The following is a 22,364-nucleotide window of genomic DNA, read 5'->3' on the forward strand; positions in this document are numbered from 1 at the left end:
CAACAGTGAGTGTAATCACTGTTTAAACATCAAATCATCCTCCTGAAGTGAGCTGTTTCTTTAATGTAAGGAATGCAGCTGAACCACAGGGACTGGCTTCAGAGGGACACACCAGAAAGCTTTCCTCGCAGATTAGATTTCAGTGAGAGAGGGATGCAGGGAACAGAGTGTACTACAGCTTGTGCCAGTGATGTTGACAGATCTGCAGATGGAAAATATGTAAAGACAGGAAAGGTCGCAGTCATTCTCATGATGCACCTCTGAATAACCCTGGTAACCTCGTTCCCAACGGTGCACACGTACATCCACCATCCATCCATCCCTTCCTACCTGTGGGTTATCCTCCATGACGCAGCGGATCTTCTCCACCACGTCGATGCGCCGCTGTCGGTGCAGGGCGTTGATCAGCTTGGCCAGGTTGGCGTCGCTGTCCCGGATGGTCCAGTGCTGCAGCGCCGCGTACGCCCGCTCGTGATCCGACGAGTAGCCGTTGGAGAAGGCCGCCACCTCGCGCTCCGTGGCGTTGGCCAGCGACTGATAGATGTCGATCCACTGGGTGCCCACGTGGGCCGCCACCAGCTTCAGGATATCCACCCCTGAGCAGAAAGAGAGAGAGAGAGAGAAAAGTGGGTTTGTCATCATTTTTTTTTAACCACTAATAAACCATTCATTGCGAAAAAAGAAAAGACAACGAGACTCTCATGATTGCTGTATTTCCTCTTAATTGAAGACTGTAGGCCAGCGGCTGTAACCTGTGTTAACAGGATGCAGCAGCAGAAGAATTACCTCATTTCAAACTAACTGAGCCCCAGCGCCATGCTCCATACAACACACACGTTGTTCTTGTTCTGTCGGTTACCCTGAACATCTGCACACCCGTCAGCCGCAACATTAAAACAGGGACATCCACGGCCTGTCTTATTATAAAGAATCTGTGTCTTGTCTTTTTTGGTTTTCTGCTCGTCTCTTGTAGCATTTCTAATTTCATTGTATTCAGAGTTTACAACGACTATAAAAGCTTTCTAATTCTAACTCTAATAAAGTTTCACCTCATCCAGTGTGCACATCATAGCACATCATCTAGGACACTGGTAATAAGGGGTTGCAAGATAAACCTGAGTCGATGATGTACAGGGCAGGGAAGAAGACGAAATATAGTTAGTCTGCACAGAATAATGTATTTTAGAGACTTTTCCTACATTTTTGATTGTTTCTTGTGAAACACTGGATGATTCGACCTCTTCAGGAGTCAAAATCACTTTTTGCTGGAACTACTCTGTGACATCTGGCTGGAAGCACAACTATTTTTAAAGTTCTAAGTTTAGAAAGCTCTGGTCTAGAGAAACTGTATGTGCAAGGTGGTCTGTGTATTATTTAAAAAGGCCACTCCATTAATTTTACATGTCAAAGTCAAGTAAGGTGAAGAAGTTGTACTCTGCCAGTGAAAACAGTTGTATAACAGCTTTGGTGACTCTGGAGGAGTCTGAGCAAAAAACTGTCAAGGTCAAGTTATCAAGGCTTGGGCTTGGAAACTAAACTTTTTTTTTTGGGGGGGGGGGGGCCTTTGATGCCTTTATTTGATAGGACAGTGAAGACAGACAGGAAACACAAGGACAGACAGGAGCGGGAATCACTCGCTGCTGAGGGCATTTGCGCCCAAGCTATCGGGTTTCCCATGAGACTATAAACGTATTGTCAGAACCTGAACTGGGGCCATGGAGTTAAGAAGCCTCCAGCGAGTTTCATTAGTCACAGTGGAGCTTCTCCATCTGTAGCTCCGCTTGCTTGGAAACCCCTTGTTGACACTGTAAGTCCCAGGAGGGGTTCATGCTTATGATGATCAAAAGTGGAGCTTGACCCAAAACAGGGGCGAGAAAAATCAAGATTCTGGCCTCTGCTGCACCGTCCGGCGCTGAGGTCCAGCCTGAACAGACCTACTGGACGGTGTGGAAGGTTTATCCGTGGTGCCCAGAGGATGTATCCTGCTGATGATCCCATGACTTGAGATTTGTGGCAGCTGTTAATGTTTGATCATAATGAGAATGACTTGGACGACTGAAATCACAGGATTCCTTCAGACGCTCTTTTGCTTCAACTGTACCACATTCAGTTTCCGTCACCAGGTTGTCCAACTGAGTCCTGACACCAGTGGCGCTCCACAAGCTCCAGCAATCCAGGAAAGTGCAACAGGTCCACCTCTTAACCGACACCTCACACATGCTCAGGATTACACACGCAAACACACAGCATGATCCAAGAGACAGTAGGTCGCGCCATCTCGTCTCGGATGTCCCCCGGATCAGCTGGAGCGACGACTTATTTTAGTATGTAGACACACACCTGCTGTGCAGTTGGCAGCGGTGAAACGCACGGCCATTCATCTTGAGTACAGACAGCTGTTGAGCCGTTACCGCTCCGGTAAGAGAAGGTTCGGATACCAAACACCAAACACGTCGGGCTTGATCTCGTTCTCATCGAATAGAGGAAAGAATAAGCTGCGTGGAGATTTATCATCTCCGAATCTCTCGAGCAGCGGTCTATCTTATAAACAGACTCACATGGAGGAGAGCTCAACGATCCCAGCGCTACAGCGTACGTTTATTAGCAATGCTTAATTAGCACGTTTTTCGCTCTTTTTGACATTTCGTGTTCGGCTCTCAAGAAAAAGCAGACCTTAAAAAAACAGAAGTCACATGGACTCACGGGTGTTACGTTGAGTAACCAGTACAAGAGGTCAAAGATTTTATGGGGAGCAGTCAAAACAAATACTTTACAAGTCTTTTCTAAGCCTGATGGACTGATGGACCTGTCAACGCTTGTTGTTGTTATTTATCTGATGCTCATACCGGCTGAGTCTAACTGGGGAAATACCACAACATGGGCAGCATCGCATTTCGCTCATGAATCATTTTTTAAGGGTTCACGCTATAGTCATGTGCTAGTTACCCTGACGAATCTCCACGGAACAACAGTCGAAACTGTGCATCTTGAGCTGGAGTTTCTAGAGATGCACACATGGCCTGGATTGTTATTGCTCGTCAGCTAATATCAGTCACAGCCGTGCGGGCGGCTGTCAGAGAAGTAGCTAATTACCAGAGCAAGTTGTCATAGAAATTACAGAGCGTTTTCTCGAATTGGCTTCGAGACTTAATTTCTCTATTGGCATTTAAACTGTGTGTCACGGTAAATAAATGCATCTCAGACAGCGTCACACTTCACATTGTCCTTGATTTCTCTTGTGAAACGTCTTTAGCCATGAATATTGATTTTTCACAAGCAGCCTCTCCCCCTCAAACATCCTGCTGCCCGTTCAGACTCTCTCCGCTCCACTTCCCTTCAGACTGTAATGTGACTTGACAGTGACTCGGATAGAAATATAAATGCTGACTCATCTGTTTGCCATTCGAAAATATAGAGCCCCCCCCCTTGTTTTGTTTGACATAGAAAATGCAGTGCTGATGGGCACATGTCTTCATGTGTGTGCATCACCCTGTGCTTTTATTATTAACATGCACAGGTTTTCATCAGAAATGGTTGAATGATGATGATGATGATGATGATGACGACATGTTTGATATGCATGCAGCAGGGTTTGACATGACAGGAAAAGATGTCCGTGTCTCTGGAGTATTTAGGAAGTAGAATCATGGTGATGTACATGAACAACTAGGTCAAGAGGCATCTGTTAACCTAATACCTGAAGGTTTTTATTTTGTGTGTTTCGTCAACATTTTTCATTCACCACCTTACCTCCTTTTTTCCTGGTCCTCTGATTGTATCTACAGTATCTAGATGAACTCTATGTATCTATGAAATATGTGTTTGATGAAGGACCAAATCATTGCATCAACTACGGCATGTCACCTGTTCCTGTATATATAGATATTTTCATGATGTTGATTTCACATATCCACCATAACTTGTTTGAATTATGAGCAGGACCTCCAGTTATTCCTTACGCTGAACTGTCTTCGGGAGTTAGCATGATGCTACACGTGTCTTCTCTTTTCTTAGAGGTTTTTGCGGAACTAAATTATGTGGCGGTCGCGCCTTAAGGGAAAGTTAAACATTTTGGTAAAATATGCTCATTTTTTAATTTAGAGTTATATGAGAAGAACGGTACCGCTCTCGTGTCTGGTGTGGTAATTATGAAGCCACCATCAGCAGCATGTTAGCTTAGCCTAACTTAGCACAGAGGCTGGAAAGTGGTGGAAACAGCTCGTCTAGTTCTGTCTAAAGGAAACAAAACCTACCATACAAATTTCTAGGAGTTGGATTTTGTTTTAAAAATAAAACTTAAAAGTAGAACTTATATTTGTAACGTACTGTATATTGTAATTTTCTTTTTTGTTAAGATGGATTTGATATGATCTGAAAAAGAATTGCTAAGTGACTTGTGCTAAGCTAAGTCAGCTGGCTGCTGGCAGTTGCTTCTTATTCTGTGTATAGATAAGAAAGTGGCATCAATCGTTTCAATCAGCAAAGAAACCAAATAAGTGCATTTCCCACTTTGACGATCTTTCTCTTTAAACCCGATAATGCGCTCATGCTTCTGTCTTCTACTACCGCGGGGTGGGAGGACGATTTGTAGAACTCACCAAACCATATTTTACCGTCTTGCACTACACGGCTGTTAAACTTCCTGAGCATCAACACAGATTAATTCCATAATCAGGCTGATCCCTGATTAATGTCTACTGTAGCAAACATGCTAAGTGCATAAATCCCAGAGGATTGAGAGAGACTGGACGAGAGAGATTAAATGGATGTTAGCCAGGCTTCACACACACATACACGCACTCTCGCGTGCACACAAATGTATACACACAGAAATGCAAACACACACGGGCCGAAGGGCCGAGCATAAATATGCACGTGAAGCCTGCACACATGCTTACACAGACACCCTGACAGGCAAAATACACTACATGCGTGCAATCCTCCATACACTCTTCCTCCACCCCAGCACCCTCACATGAACCCTAATGCTTTGCAGAAGTGAGAACCAGCTTTGTTAGACCTCATTTTCCTTTTTCTTCAAATTGACTAAATACTCAAAGGTAATAACACACACACACACACACACACACACACACACACACACTCTGTCCTCTACTTCTGCTTAAGATTAATAAACTTGCGTGAATCCTGAAGGGGAAGCTGGACTTGCGTGCCAGCCTTCTGGGCCGAGGGCCTGTCGACTCTCATCCACCTCTCCGGCCATAACACACACACACACACACACACACACACACACACACACACAGATAGAAAAGAAATCCCCCTGCTCTGCATGCCTCACTGCCACTGGTAGCCGGCCACGTTTAAATGACCTATATAAGTCTCGTGATGATTCGGTGTGTCAGCCTGCAGATGTGTTTATATTTGCGAGGGTAGTAGCCGCGTAGAGTGTTTGTTTGCGTGTATTCACTCGTCCCTTGTAAGCGCTTAAAATGTCAAACAGCGATAGTTTGAAATGTCAAACATCAGCTACTTGCTGTTAGTTGCTGGTATTAATAGAAAACTGACATATAGCACTGTCATAGGAACTATAACAGCCTGGGAGGGACAAACTAAGCCATCCTGAAGGTGTGTCACTAGAGGCGAGTGTCATTTCGGCATGTATTACAGCACATAATGAGTTTTTGTTGACATTTGTGGTTTTGGAAAATAACACTAAAGTGTCGCTTCTCATCTGAGACTCATTATGTGTTGAAAATGTCTCATCTTTTTTGGCAGTGCGGGTGATAATGACGTCTGTTGTGACACTAATTACTTTGTCTTTTCCATCAGCCCTGTGAAACGAGAGAGAGAGAGAGAGAGAGAGAGCTCCCGTGGGCTTCTCGTCTTAGCCACTCATGTTGCCACTGATGCTCTGAGTGCTAAAGACTTTAATGAGCAACTTCTTCCTATTGAAAGCAACAATGTAAGAAATGATCTTAGTTATTCAGAACCTCAAATGTTTGTTGTTTGACATAATGAATTATAAATATCTGATATCGCGTATCACTTATTTATTTATTTTTTAACCAGAGTTGAGAATCTGAGTGTCGGGATGTGAAGTCAGTTACCCAGCAACAAGACTACAAGTCTACAACCATGCTAGAAGCTCAGCTAAGCTAACAATGCTAGGTGTATTAGTATTCCAATGTTAAGCAGGTGTTGTTATGTTACGTTTACTGTAGTTGCCACCGCAGCTTAGCGTGTCACCATGCTAACATTCAGTTATCGGAACTAAACACAAAGCTGTTTAGCGTCGCAGATATTTGCAGGTCGGGGGAGGCGAAGTCGAGCCGTGGAATCAAACGGTATCAGATTGAATTTGAGTCTTTTTAGCCTTTTGAGGTGTTCGACACACTGGTGGAAGAGCAGGTTATCCACTGATCGCAGGGAGGGCGGTCCTCGGGACAAGAAACTGAACCTGAGTTGCCTCACTTGTAAGTCGCTTTGGATAAAAGCCTGTGTCGAACGAGTAAATGTAAGTGTCCAACTCATCAAAGAAATAGAAAAATGTGGTTATTCAGGAACAGAACTAATTAATGATGGCCTTTAGTATTTCCACACTCTTGATTCTACAGCAACAACAAGGTTCTGCTCTAATTAAACTCTGAAATGAGAAATGGTTAAGTGAAGAAGAAAAAAAGAAAAAAACCCCTCTGGATCCAACAAGTGGTCTCACCTCTGCACCCAGTTATTGTGTGTAACATGATGTGAAGCAGGGTGCTGTGTGTGTCAGCATCTTTACAAAAAACCATTCTGTTAATCACATCACATAGTATTCTCTCAAGTTCAGTCCAATTTGGGAACACAATGTTAAATTGGTGAAATGTGTGCGGGAGCACAACAGGCGCTGTATACCTCCAACCAGGCAACAACGCCCCCCCCCCTCCACAACCTCTGCTCTTCACAATCAATCCCAGGCTGAAGTGAGAGCAGGCTACCCCGGCCCACCCTGGTACTGCACAGCGCAGTATATTCTAACACGTGGCTCCCTGCTGGGCTTGGATGTGGAGCCTGGCATTATTAACAGTGTGGATGTTTAACGAGAGATGATGGTGGGCAGGTAGAGTGTTGTTTTCCTTCATGTTTTCCTCTACAATCTGCATCCTACTTTGGAAATATATGTTGTAAATAATATGGCTGCGGCCACACGAAGCGCAGCCGAGCCTCTATGTGATGGTGATAGGTGTTTTTCCATGTTTATGACCATTAACTGTAAACAGCGTACTGAACAACAAGGTTCTGGAGTGATTTACGACCTTCGAGGCTGCCAGTGGTTTTTATTCATTTCACTGAAGTGTGAAAATCAACTTGGAGACATTTTAATACTTGCACTAAGAAAGTCCATCCTCATTCTGTTGCCCTATTTTCTCCTACAGATACAGATTCCTGCTGACGCACATCATTACACACCTTTGGGCAAACACTGGCCACACAATACACCATGAACAAGTATAAGCTTGAACATGCATGAATGATGGGAAATAGGACAGGGCTATATCATAATGCATCTGCAATAGGCTGGGTGTTATTTTTGCGTGCTGTACAACGTTGCCACGGTGCGTTGACCTTTACGTGTGTGGTGTTTTGGAATCTGATAAGACTTTAAACCCGTGAATCTGTGATTTTAATGAACCGATTTGCTGTGAACTCGGTGGAGGGATGGACCATGCACCAGTGACAAACCCATTACATTTTGGGGCAAGTCCAAATCACTTACTGTGAATTTGAATTTTTTTTCTCTGAGTCTGGTGTATGTCGTTTGACACTGAGCCTTAGCGCTGCCTCGGTGTCGTTACACGTCTAAAAAGGCAAATGTGGTAATATCTGTCCTGAAAGTGGCCGCACTCAAAACCGGCACAAAAAGCTTGCGGTCATTTACGCTCCTTTCAGGCTGCGTCCTCTTTAAACGCTCTTCAACAATTCTCTAGTTTTTTTCGGTGTCTTGATGAGACGAATAAATGGCTGTAAGAGCGCAGCCTTGAGGACAGTCTCTCCCTGAGGGCCTTTGTGGTGTCACACTTGGATATACCAATGCCACAGATGCTGTTGTTGTTTGTGCTGAGTGCAAAAAATGAGGCCAAAGGTGGTATAACAGTAAAGTCAGCTTATTGCATCCTCAAACTAACCTTTGTACAACATTTTTCTGATTCCCTTTTATTTAACTTGACTGCTGCATTCATGTGTTTTATATTGTTTTATTGCGCTTTTATTTATTAGCTTATATTGCCCCTTATGTCCTCTGCTGCTTTCTTTCTCTTCTGTAAATCACTTTGAGCTGCAATTATGTATGAAAGGTGCTATACAAATAAAGTTCAGTATCATTATTATCATCATCATTATTATTATTATTATTATTTAAGATAAACAAATGAATCTTCCAGATCATGTGCAATGAAACTCTGACCCTTGGCCCTGGAAAGCCCTATTTAGTCCTGCTGTGAAGAAGTAGCACTTTTCACTACTTCCTGACCGGCTCTGAGCAAATGCCAAGTACTGTATGTGTGTGATCTGTGCTTTGACATTTCCCTTTCTTTTCTCCTTTATTGCCCGAGTGTTTTAACTGCTCTAGTAAAGGGGCATTACAACCTTCAAGGGGAGCCAGACGTGCACCTTGGAAGGATTAAGAAGCTGTTTTGTTTTATGTTCCAGAGAGTAAATAGCAGTGTAAAATGCCTGTTCGGGTTGCATGTGCATACGTACAATCTCCACGTAAATACATACACATGGGCGCAGGATTACTCACCCAATCAGGAGAACACACACACACACACACACACACACAACCACACATCTCTACACACATGTTTCCAAAAATATTTATCTGTAATGGCAGCAGTTATTCCCGAACAAATGATCTCTGACGCATAAAGAAAAAAAAAAGTAATTTCATAAACACAAGCATCATTATAGAAGTTCTTTCATATAATGCACAGTTGTGGTTGTCAGGGGAAACACTGTGCGCTGAGGCACTCATGCTGTAAAAACTGTTACACACTGTTTACCCCAGTTGCTTATAACAAAAGCAGCAAATCATCAGCGCTGCAGCTTTAATCCTTCGTTCAGTGATAGTGGTCTAATGTAAATACCATCTGTGAACTTAAACAAGACTTAAATAAACCTGAAACCTCGTTAGTGCAGAGAGAGACAGTTAGCATTAGCACAACCACTAACACTGTGTCAGCCATGCCAGTTACAAGCTAACAAACAACATAAACAAATGAAAGATGCTAACTACGCTAACCGTTCTGATCCGTCTCTCTGATGTTTGATCCGTCTTGACACTCTCTGCTCTCTCTCACCTGTCGACCTGCAGCAAGCAGCAGTCGTGGGCGGGGCAGTCCTGATCCAGATTTCTCAGTGAGGAAGTAAGAGTAGATTTGCTTAGAACCCAGAAAATCCAGGTGTTCGCTGAAATCTAATCTGCAGGGCACAGGCTGCTAGATGCCGCCAAGTTTCCCACTTCATGGTTTGATTAGTTTGGTTATTTGCATTGCTTTAAGTTAAAGCCATTTTTTGGGGGGGAAATCAAAGATGACTGGAGAACCCATTTTAATTACACCAAAAATTACATGAAAGCGCCGTTTGTTTCATTTTTCTTTTTCCTGTTTTTCCTTTGGCCACTTGAGGGCAGCAGAACAGGCAGAAAGCACAACACTGACATGCTATCACCTTATAAAGTTGTTACGACAAACTTTCAACAATCAGTTGCTTATTTACACCCGGCAGACACAGATCACTATTAGCATTCGACTGAAGTTTGTCCTTTCAGCTCTGCTTTGGTCTCCACCAGTGCCTTTGCTTTGCTTCTTCTAAATGAGCCATTTATTCACCAGCCAGTTGCTTCTGCACCTTCTCACTCTCTCTCTCTTTTCATTTCCTTCCCTCTGTATATCTTTCTGTCGCCCTGCAAGACACCCGATTGACCCACTAATGTGCCTTGCCAACCAAACAACAACCCTGATGCAGCTAAAACCAGATTATTCCAGTTCTCTGTGGTCAGTCACTGAGGGAGCAGAGAGAGAGGGTGGCGGGTGGCTCAGCTTCATCATGACACACACACACACACACACACACACACAGTTACAAAGTGGAGACTCAGGCAGGAGGTGTCCCCTGAGTTTGGGTCTCTCTCTCTTTCACTGTGAAATGGAGAGCTCAGCTGTGGGGGCAAAATGTTCTCTACTTGTTGATAGCTGAAGTGTCAAGAGACAGGAGCAGAGAGAAGTTGCAGGGGGCAACAGTGGTAATGGAGAGCGAGAGAGAGAGAGAGAGGTGAGTGTGAGATAAAAGACAAAAAGCACAAAGAGGAGAAAAAGTTAAGAATGGAAATGAAGAAAGAGGACAGATAAAACAAAGTTGAAACATCAGAGAAAAAGAAAACAGACGGAGGGTATAAAGAGGTAGAGATACAACGAACTCAAAGATATTCAAAGCGAACAAATGGGACAAGGGACAAAAAGCAAGAGTGAAGAACAAAGGAGGAAGAGGAAATGAGTAAAAATAAAAAGGTAGGAGGAAGTGACAAAGGAGGCAAACAAAGGAGAAGAGGAAAGGAAGGAGACACCAAGATGAAATTGGAGAACAGAGAGCTGTGAGGCAACGTGAGTGTGTGTTGGGGGAGGACAGTGACAGCAGGGTGGTACTACAACAGGGTCATGTCCTTGCCCTCCGCACCATGTGCTGTGGAGGCAGGATTGATTGGATCAGATTCCCTCAGTGGTGCGATCACATCAACAGATGGTTCTGCTACTGCTCAGGAGCTGAACTAACGCATGTCATTACACCAGAATGGGACATCCGGTGCGTCACAAAGAGTCCATGACCCCTCCCCCACCCCCCATGTTGCAGAAGCATACAGAGTGACCAGTCCATCCCGAGATTCAAAAAACACAGTGGCAAAGCTGTGATAAGACGCCTCCCCTGAGGGCGAATCACAGGGTTGCATATTGCTGAGGATGTAACAATGCAACTGACATTGTCGTAAACATTATGTCATATACCGGATGCAATCTTCAGTGGAGCATTGTAGGGGTTTGGTAATGGATATTTCACTCATTCAAAACCTCACATTGAGTCTTTAGCAGTATTTAAAGGTAAAGATCAAGTCAGTCATAAGGATGTGGTTTTGTTGTTTAATTTCCAAAGTCCCCAAATCAAATGGATTTTTTTTAAATGTTATTTCTGCATCTGAAATTATTGTGAAGGTTCAAGTATTTGTTTGTACATAAATGAGACAATCCTTGAAAATCCTTGTTATTGTTGCTTTTAGCCCATTCATCTCATTGTCCCGGGGTTAGGTCCACTGCTGCCTGCTATCTTTAAAAAAAGCAAGTTTTCATGGAAAAAGAGCATCAACAAATGAAATGTGTATAAATAGCTGAAATGTTATTCTGGTTCCAGATGTTTATATTGCTGACTACATCTTGTTTTGTTCCATTATCAGCCGCTGAGAGCTGAGTAGGCGGGATGAAGAATGTCAATGTCATTTTCCTGCATAGTTTGCTAGTGAGCTGCCTTCATGAAAAATAGTGGAGATAAGATGGACACAGCTGCACCAGCTGTAAGCCGACTTGCAGATTTAACTGTTTGACTGTTAAAGGTCCCATATTGAATAAAGGTAGATGTCCATGTCTGTTTTTATTATAAAGTATCAAAGCCTCAGTCCACAGTGTACACACAGCCTGTATTCAGAAAGTGAGCCGTCAGTACTTCTGTAACTTTGTGATGTCACAACAAAGCGAACTCTCTCACTACAACGTTTCATTGTGAAATCAAAGAGGAAGAAGACTCACCCTGTCCGTTGGAGTAGTAGATCCACTTCTCCTTGACCTGCGTTGGAGGCGCTGACGGTTTCTTCTGGATGGCCTTCTCCATGATGCTGCTGGGATCCTGCATCGGGCCCTTCTTCAGCACCCGGGAGCTCCGCTTCACGCTGCACACCACGATCACCACCAGAACCAGCAGCAGCAGCAGCACGATCATCCAGGGCAGGTGCTCGTTGATGTCAAAGTGATTATGGGTGCTCGGCCTCGGGGACCCCCTGCGAGTGGGCCTGTAGAAACTGGAAACCCCACCTCTGCCAACTTCGCTCCCTTGCTCAGCTACCTTGCTGATACCCGTCCCACCTCTGACTCCCTCTGCACCCTCCAGACCCTCAGTTGCCCGCCTGTTGGGCACAAGCACAGGGTCCGAATTGGGTTGCCCCCGCTGTTGCTCGCGATCCATCGGTTGCTTGCGAGCCGGGGGCGGTGGAGTCCTTGGAGGATCACGTTTGGGCGGGGTGGGAGTGTCAGGTTGGCTGAAGAGCGGCCCCTCTGCACGGTGGTCCTCCCCACCCCGGCTTCCCTTCAGTTGGATGGCTGCCGACTGGCTGTAGGCGCCTGCGACGAGAGAGCCAGAGTGATCGATGGGGACAAAGATAGAAGGGAGATTAGAGAGAACAAAGGGATGTCACAGTGCAGAAGTAAGAGATGAGAGACAACAGAGAGACAGAGAGAGAGAAGGAATTAAATTCACTCACTCGAGAGATTTGCTTAACCCAGACAATGAAAACAGAAGGCATCAAGGGAGGGAATTCTAACACTTTAATCCATGTGAGCAATCTGGCACACAAACAGAAGAAGGAACAACCTCCCCTTCTGCTCTCACTCATCTGCTTCCCCTGCTGACGTCCTCCGTCCTCGGGTGACGGTCAAATATTGGATTTTTGAGTCCTTCGATATTGTTAGTCGTCGTTAGACAACAATCTAACGGGCGATTTTCTATCAGAAATGTTTTTATTGCGAGAAAAATATGTAGTGAGCAGGAAGGTTTACGCTCACGTTAAATTTACCATCAGTCTGTTTGTTGTGGCCAGTGAGCGGGACGAGGTCGATCATATCGATTGGCTACTTGAAGGCTGCAGAGATCAGCTTCACAAACATTAAGAGCCGTGATGTTCAAGTCCAACTCAGAGTAGATCGAGAAGAGACCACTGAGAATAAGGGCATCAACACTCAGTCTCAGATTCCACCTGACACAAGTGCCGTCAAGGTGTTATCACTAAGTTAGATAAGAGAAGATAGAGATAAGATAGGTAGATAAGATGTGAGGTGATCTTGGAAGACGTGGGTCTTCAAGCAGCTTTTGTAAGACAGAAAGTGATTCTGCTGACCCATTAAGTTCGGCAGCTGGTTCTACAACCGGAGCACCGTAAAATGGTAGAAGGCTTTTACTGACGCTAGTGAATGAGAAAGTTCACGAACCCCGAACGAGGAGTTCAGGTGAGCGCCACTCTGCAGATGAGCATTAGTGACGAACAGCAGCGGGGAGCACGGTGGCGTCACTGACTCGTTTCGGATCATTCGCTCAGGTTTTACTGTGCAAGCCGTGCAACCCTGCAGAGGAAGCAACTTGCTCAGTGAAAGTAAGTTGAGATATTAAGTTTATATTTCACATCTTTCTAAATATAAACTTTATAAAAAAAACTAAAGTAGTATTGATTTCCATATCAGCCAACACACATGTAGATATTTGAGATAAACTAAAATCAGCTGATGTGTTGCAGAACTGCTGCCAAATACATTGACGTCCACGCCACACATGCAGATTCTCAAAGTAAAAAGAGTTGCATGACCACACGTAATGAACATCAGTCGATACGGTGTCAAATTGTGGTAAAAAGAAAGTGACAAATTGATCTGGGTGACTACAGTACGTTCACATCCCTCTGTGAAAACTTGGTGTTTATTCCCTGAACTGCCCCATCTGCCTCTCCTCCTCCTCCTGCCACGCTCTGCCCCAGCTGTGCTCCTCCTCGTAATCTCACAGCAAATCAGCTCTGAACTGCTCACCCCACAGTCGCAGCCTCTGTTCAGCTTAAGCAAAGGGCCAATCTAAACAGACTCTGGCTTCAACTGAAGGAATATTAAAGGAAAGAAAAACTTAAACGAGGGGGAGAAGATTGGTCAAATCGGCTAACAAATTACCACCAAATAAATCTGTTGTAATCTCTGACATTAACACCAGCGGATAGAATTTTTCCAGATGGAAATAACCTGTAATGGCCTGTAATGGTCGATATTAGTACGTCATTAACCTCTATTGATTACTGTTGTGGCTGCGCGCCTGTGTCCTGCTGCTAATGGCTGTTGTATAATGACATTAGATCATAAATGGTCGGCTGAATGTTTTTTAGGATTGTCACCTGGATGTGTGTTAATCCCTCTCATCCTCTTATCAACAGACAAGTACACAGGTGCGGGTCTAATCCCCAAATTAAGGCTCGTGTTTCGTCTGGCAGCAACGCGGCTGTGAATGAGTGTGAAGTCAAAATGACAGCGAGCAGAAGCTGGAGAACATGAATTTCAGTTTCCCAATTTGTCGGGACATGGACAGGCACATGGCCAGCGCTGGTAATGTGATTACTTTTTTCAGTAACAAGGAGTGTAAGGGATTATAATCTGAAATTCAGTGATTACAGTTACTAATTCTAGCAACACTCCATTTACTTTGACATTTTATCATCGTATTTGCTTACTAGGAGTTAATGCTAGATGTTGGGGCTGATATCATTTCTCTTTAACCTCGTGTGGTTTCTCTCCATCCAGATAGTTTTTGTTTTTGTTTTGTTTTTTTTGTCCAGGTTATGCAGGTTTGTAGATGAATGAATCTCTTTTAAGACTCAGTGAATTTTCATGGGAATATTTTCAACTCAATATGAAATCTGCATTTCTCTTCCTCCATTGTGAATGTAGCTGCTTCAAGACTCCACGTATCAACCTGTATCAACATACATTGATTGGGAAAATAGGACAATGGTGTGACCCGTGTTGGGGGAGTTACGCAGAATTGATGTAGGTGTTTTAATGCACATCGTCTTCCAACTTTGCGTTTTGCCCTCGATCAATAAGCCCCAAAGTATCATTCATTAAACATAATCGAGGTAAAAGTTTGAAACAATCCTGATTTCAAGTCGTACCTCTCAGCTCTAACATTTACATTTTGAGTTTTAAACCATCAGTGCGGTTTAGAGTAAATCACCGTCGATGGAGGATGAAGTTCGTCGTTGCGTTTACAAGACGAGACGTTATAATACAGCGCTACGTCTTCAGGGCGGACTGGAGTACTACAGTGACTCGCTATCAGAAAGTGTCGAGACAAGGCCAAGGCTAGCTGGTTAGCATGCTAACTTCTTGTTTTCTGTTTCTGCCGGGAAAAAAACTCACAACACCTAGACACATTACTTTCTCCTTCACCTTCTACCATGATGAATGTGTTTTTACTGACACGCCGCTGTAGTTCCAGGTACCGGTATCTCTCTTTCCTGTAACCCATCAAAGCAAATTCTCTGCTGGACGTCTGTGGTTGCCGGGAGATCGCTGTTGTAATTTCAAAGGGCCTTTATATGTAGTGAATTACATAAGGTGAAATATGGCGAATACAGTTTGGTTTTTATCACGGCTGTAACTGTTGTGTGAAGACACTTTTGTACCCACACATGGTGGTCCGCCCCCCCCCCCCCCCCCCCCTTCCACTAATAAATGACAGATAAAAAAAAAAATAACAGCCATGAGTATGTAACACCCCCATTCGAGACCCCACAGACGGGGTCAAACTCACTGGCTGAGAAGCCATCGATCCCGCGCCAGCACAAACAGCAGTGACAGTATTATAGGCGTCTGTGGGGGGGGGGGGGGGGGGGGGGGGGGGGGGGGGCTGGCTCTGGGTGGTTGATTCTGAGAAATGGCCGTCAGACTGACTGAGACGTGACTGACGTAAAAACGGTACGAGAGCTGACGAGGACGGGAGGAGGAGGACGGCGGACAGGAAGACAAAAGCGACAGCAGATGAGTCAAAGAGCAAGACAGAAAAAACCCGTAACTCCCCCTGACCACAAATAGTAGCATTCCTGAGACAGGGAGCTGCCACCACTTTGTTTCCATGCCTACGGATGTCCTTCACTTTGGGAATTCCCACAAGAAAACTGTGTGAGTAATTGATGTAATGATGCTGAACAACTTGAACAATAATATGCCATGAGATGTGAAGACATCCACTCCACCTGAGCGTGGTATAAATAAAGTAGCTTCAGAAAGTATTCAGACTAATTCACTTTTTGCACACAAATAGCCATTTATATAATAGCCCACCAATCTACACTCAATAACCCATAATGTAATGTACGCATAAGTATTCGGACCCTTAATAAAGTAATTTGTAGAAGCTCCTTTGGCAGCGATGCTTTTGTGAATACGGGATTTCAGCTTTTTATGTGTTAAGTTTGTTATGCATCGGTATAAATCAAACATGGAGCTGGAGCGCAGAGACGGGGCTAGTCCATTTCAACACGGCATCAGGAGTAGCAGCGCCACTATCTGAAAATCCATATGAAACACATATTCACAGTAGTTAATGTAAATGCAAATTATTTTAACAGGTCCCTGCTCTCACCTTTCTGTGCAGGTCCGGTCAGTGAGGATAATAGAGAAGATGAAGAGGTCAGGGCTTTGTGTGCAAGCAAAACCTGTGCAGGTACCAGCGTGGTGGTTGTGGAGGCAGATGAAGATGAAGACAGAGTTGCAGGAGGCGGTCCACAGACATTATCTGTCTCTTTAGTCCCTGATGTGAGCAGCACCAGCCCCTGGCTCTGGCAGGCCGTGTGGGTTCGGCACTTCAGCGCGCTCGACTCCACGTCTGAAAAAGTCCCCTTGTTGCACGGCTTACAGAGCACATCCTCTGTCTCACTGCCCCGCTTCTTCACCCTGGTCCCCGGAGGGCACAGCGAGTGGGGCTTGCACTCTGTGCCGCCATCCACCGACAGGAAGCTGTTGGGTGGACAAGTGCAGATGCGGTCCTGGGTGGCCGTGCAGGGCGCTTTCTCAATAAGCCCTGCAGTACACGGAGCCCGGCAGCGATGGCATTGCTGGACCCCGTTCTCTCCCCGTGTGAAGGTGCCTTCAGGACAAGGGCTGCACTCCCTCACAGTATCGCTGGAGCAGTGGACGGACACGTAGGTGCCTGCCGGGCACTTGTCGCAGGCCAGCTGGGTGCCCGAGTCGGGGTCGGTGTGTTGATATTGGCGGGGAGACAGCACGAGCTGGTCAGCTGGGCCGATAGTGGTCAAAACCCGGGCTGAGATGTCGACCACCACTGTATATAAGAGCTGAGTGGAGAGGAGAATGTAACAGTCAGGAGACACACCAAACATTTCAAATGCTTTTTAAAGATATACAAGGCAAGATTTTTATCCAACAAGACTGAAGCCTGACCAGCAGCTGGCTGATGTGATGGATGAAGTGATGGATGAATGCTTAATGCATGTGTTCATATGCCTAAAGGCCACAATACGACCAAAGTCACGAAGGTTCATCCTCTGAGGAACATGAGTATCCGGAGTAAACTGGCTGTCGGTATCTTGTATAAGACGTTAAGCAAACAAAAAAAGAAAAGGGAATTTTAGTGGGGTAGGGTATTTCCAGAGAAAGAGTCAGGAGACCAAAGTCAGTAGATATCCTAGGAGAGGATAATAGCAGATGATTGCAGTAGTTTTAAAGATACTGTATCTGATTCTTAATCAAAGGTGCTGGACAGATTAATGGATGAATGGATGAATGGAGAGACAGACAGATGGAGAGCTGGCTGACAGAGCAACAGACAGAAGGACCAAGAACACAAGCTAACTTGGACTCCTGTTCACTCTTCACTCTGTTTGCTCAAATTAAATTTTAATGTTGGGTTTATTAACTCATCAGCTCACAAACTGAGACTCACAAAACGTAAGCGTGAAATCATCAAATCTCAAACGGCTTCCTGCCCAGCAGTGAGCAAGCCTCACAACACGCAGGCAAACGTAGAGTCACCACCGTCACAGCCGGGCCGGCAGACATGAGTGTGCCGTGTGTCAGGTTACGCAGATTCCGGAAAGTCTGAATCTTAAACGCACCTCACGCTGCCATTTAAACTCCCAATGCGTGAAGCTGCTCTCATGAGATTTGTGTTAAAATTCCTCATTCAAAAACCCATTAAACCCAACATCATTTTATTTACTCACCCCCCCCCCGACTCACCCTGACCCGCTTAAGTTAAGTGCCCCCACGGTGCGCAACTAAGAACTTAACACAGACACATAACATCACAACATCATAACCCCTCTCACCTCTGCTGGGAAGCCACAGCTCACTGGATTTAGGGGAATAAGGCCCACATGTCTAAACACACACAGACAAAAACACACACACACACACACACACACACACACACTGAGTGAGTCATGTCAGATCAGTAGTATCAGGCAGTCTGCCTGGTGGAGGACTGTCTCCAGTAATGCCAGAGGGCTGACAGCACTTTACTAATTACAATGGCAGATTTTCAAACAGGGCGCTGGTTTATAATCCTTTATTCCTCCTGTTTAACAATTAGTTTAAACTGATTAACAATTAGTTTGTCCACAGCAGTGTGCGAAGGTATGTTTTCGCTGACAGCTGTTTGTTGATTTACCACGTATGTAAGACACAGCTGTTCCTGAGGAGTTTCCACAATCAGCAATCACTCAGGCAGAGCTGCGAGAGCTGCGACCACGCGTTGGTTTCACAAGAAAATGACCAAAAAGTGAGTGCAAGAAGAAGAAAAAAAAAAAGGGGGGGGGGGGGTTCCCCATGGAAGTCAGATGACCATCTAAGGAGCTTCCTCTGGCTTTGGGGCTGCACTTCACAAAAATGTGTTTACATACAGCAGGTGGAACAGTAAAGTCCAACTCCGGCATCTCTGTCCTAATTTCCTGTGTATTTCTGGGGGCCATTGTAGCAGACATAGCAGACTCTGAGCCAAGTCCCAGAAGGAATTCATAGTTTTATGATTGCCAAATCTGATACAGCAGCCTTCTCGAAAAAAGCAAAAATATTGAGAGTCTAATCCCAGAATAAGCACCAGAGAACAGACAGACGGTATCAGGAATGCCTGGTGAGGAGTGGACAGCCGTAACTTCATATAGAATCGCCCGCCGTTGTGTCGTGACATAAATGAAAAGCAGCAGGAAGAGGGCTGAGACACATAGCGACATAAGCTACGAGAGAAACCCAGACGAGCGCGGGGCCGGGTCGGACAAAATGTGGCTGTGAATGGAGATTAACCGACTCGTGTGTGTGTGCAAAATAAACAGGGCTGGTGGGTTTGAAGTGATGCCCTGGGGAAGGACGGGACCAGAAATTTGCTGATGACGCATGTGAATGTTTGTCATCCATGATCCAAATCTTCCACTGAACAAACAGCAAACGCTCACAGTCGAACCAGTGTAGAACCAGTTCATCAAGTTTCCCAAGGAAGTGGAGAGATTGGATGGGTCATAAACTGACCGCAAAATGTGCTGTTATTTCAAACGAAGGAGGATAAAAAAAAAATACATTTCCCACAAACTCCCCTTAATTAAACAGTTAAAGGAAGACAAACTCGATCCATGATTAGTGCTAATAAGGACAAAGCTGTCCATTCTTCCACCACTCCATTGTCCTTTGACCACACCACCCATTCGGCTCTTTGTGTTCATTCCCAGAACCTCATCCATAAACATCAGAGCATGTTCTCGACGTGCTGTTCATAACCGAGTTGCGTCAGTAACATCAATGCATTCATTCACATCAATGTTCAAAGTGAAAACGTTGGTAGGAAGCGCATGCAGCAGTAAAATGGGAACATTCTGCTTGTTATAGACAATGGATGGTCCCCCCGTGGCTCTTTCTGCTTGTTTGTAGAATTTTATGCCCTGAACATTACCATAATTGAGGTGTATCACTCACTATTTAATTTGAGGCTGTGGAAGGGAAGGTATGCTGGTATTAAACGAGAACTTTCTGATGGTTCAAAGTAAGACGCTCATGCTCTTGCGTGCCAGTACCCACGGTGCTTTTGTTTTGTCTCGAAAAGCAGGCTCATTAAAAAAATACCAGGCATCTGCCAAGAGTCAAGAAAAATAAAGCTTCATAACTTATTTTTTTTTGAGTAAACAAAATCATCCTTCCGTGGGTCATTATCAAGCCTGAAACATGCTTCTGCTTATTTCACCATTAGTGTTTGCTAATACATTAGCGTGTTCTGCCAATGTGTCAGGGTATTACAGCAGCTGCAAACCACCGTAACATGCTAACACGTGATTACGCATCATGAAATATGATATATCTTAATGGAGAATGATGCTACATGGACGTGTTGAATATGTGGGAATCAGTGCTAATGTTAGCAAACAATGCTAACTAGCGTCCACTTTCCAATTAGAATACAAACTTAGTATCAGAATTTGCCCTCCCAAATGTTGACTGTTGTACTGGCAGGTTAAATGCTAATGGTTGCTAATGGTTGATTAACACTAAAGTTATGGAAGTTATATGTACACCGCCTCACTGCACCATCAGCTGATTCTAGTCCCACGCACCTCATACTTCACTGCCCAGAGTACAACAATTTAAGTCTTTAAACTGCAACTAATTGCTCTTTAATGACGGAGGCAATTGTTTGGAACTTAATTAAAGAACTTTACTGTTTTGAGTTGTCCTGCTTTATGACACATTGTTTAAGTGGTAAAACACATGCTCACATTGGTTTTTCCTCAGCTTTTATAATTGATTCTGTGATTCTGAAACGGAAAAAATTAACTATTTTTTGTGGGACTATGAACCTATGGCTCAATATTCAAAACTAGTTCATTTTAATCTGTGTGGACTGAACGTTGAGCTACAGACGGGTGACAAATTCAAGGAGAAACACAAAGTGACAACATGTTGGTTCCAAAATCTCCCACAGGTGTTGGATTGAGATCTGGTGACTGTGAAGGCTATAGCGACTGATTGCTACATGATTACTACACACACACACACACACACACACACACACACACACACACACACACACACACAAATGTCTCAGTCACATCCATTAACTGTTATTTTGCGCAGCATTCATATTCCATTATTATCAATGTCAGTCTGGTAATAAAGAGCTGTACTGTAAGATAGCTCATAGAACATTATCAAACTGACCTCAGCTGACCTGGCTCTGTCAGTGTGTGTGTGTGTGTGTGTGTGTCTTAATAATATCTCTAAGCATCCCTCCCTCCCAGTCAGATATAAACCACCAGCCTTATGCCGCTGCATTTCCTGTTTGCAATTAGGAAAATAAAATACCCTCAAAGACAAAAAAAAAAAAAAAAGCAGAAGAGGAAACAAAGTGCAACACTGGCACAGTGTCAGTACATTCCTGCTTGCACACACACACACACACACACACACACACACACACTGTCTGGAGCCTCCACACAGTCACCTCTTCAGATCAGCAATGCATGAATCAATTTCAGTCTTAGTGCTGGCAGCTTTCCTCTTATTATGCCAACTGTGTCTCTATATCTTGCCGCACTGTCCATAAACTACATCAGCTGCTTGGTGCCCGGCCCAACCAGCCAATCAGAGAGCCAGACAAGGTGATGGGAGAAGAGCAGGGCTGTCATCATCCCCGCTCACTTCCAATCTGCCATGTTCAGCTCCCAGCGTGAATCCTCACTTCACCTGTTCACCTGCACAGTTAAAGGGACACTCCACCCATCTAACAAATGAAGATCAACTAGTCATAGTTAGCTCCTGTTCAGCCTGTGAAAGTGTTTGTGTGATCTATTCTGCGGCTCTGGAGGAGTTTTGTCAAGCCTAGAAAAATAACCCTGATGATGTCATGATGATGTCATTTGGGTTATCTTGAGCTTGAGGACGGCTAATTCATAAAGACATACAGCCTGTGTTACAAACCAAACACATGGACGTTTAATGGGGCAGAGAGACTCTTATGAAGACTCACTATTAAGCTGCATTATAGGGAAAGAAGAATCCACAGCTTATGGAGCTTAACCCACAGCAGGGACTAATGCTACTTCATGTCACGTCAGAATATTGTTAATGGCGTATAGTATTTTAACCCTTACGTGACCATTTTGAGCTGTCTAATGTTCATATCTACCATCCATCCAGTGCAGCCTGGACACAGCATGACAGACAGGATTTCTCTGCCTCTGCTGCCCACTATGTCAAATGTGCAGAATGCAGCTTTTTCAATGGATGCAGCTACAGATATTGTGGAGTAACTTACCTTACACATTACTATGTTGTCAAAGCTTCCACCCAATATCATAATCTCAACTTTAAAACTAGCAACATTACAGAAATGAGTAAGGATCTATTGATGAAAAGCTACCGCAATCTAATCTTAGGGAGTTTCATGTTGCTGTGTGTCGAGGTTTAAGCCGTGGAGGAGATAGCAGAGGGGCCTTTCAGCTGATGTCTCACTGACAGTAAAAGACAGAACAGAGGGTGAAGGCAGAGATCTGAGGGAGGAGTCGTCAGTCA

The 22,364-nt window shown here is 44.5% G+C and overlaps 1 protein-coding gene across 1 annotated transcript in view; it reads right to left on the reverse strand.

Annotated features, from left to right (window-relative positions):
* tnfrsf21 (tumor necrosis factor receptor superfamily, member 21) overlaps positions 1-22,364 on the reverse strand; it is a 43,164-nt gene that overhangs the window by 15,746 nt on the left and 5,054 nt on the right. The window contains exons 2-4 of the mRNA XM_056405340.1: positions 16,435-17,146; positions 11,796-12,383; positions 331-596 (exon numbers count right to left, since the gene is read on the reverse strand). Of these exons, the coding sequence (XP_056261315.1) occupies positions 331-596; positions 11,796-12,383; positions 16,435-17,146 (1,566 nt within the window). The remainder of the gene's footprint in view (positions 1-330; positions 597-11,795; positions 12,384-16,434; positions 17,147-22,364) is intronic.

Source organism: Seriola aureovittata, chromosome 19 (assembly GCF_021018895.1).
Source record: "Seriola aureovittata isolate HTS-2021-v1 ecotype China chromosome 19, ASM2101889v1, whole genome shotgun sequence".
NCBI lineage: Eukaryota > Metazoa > Chordata > Actinopteri > Carangiformes > Carangidae > Seriola > Seriola aureovittata.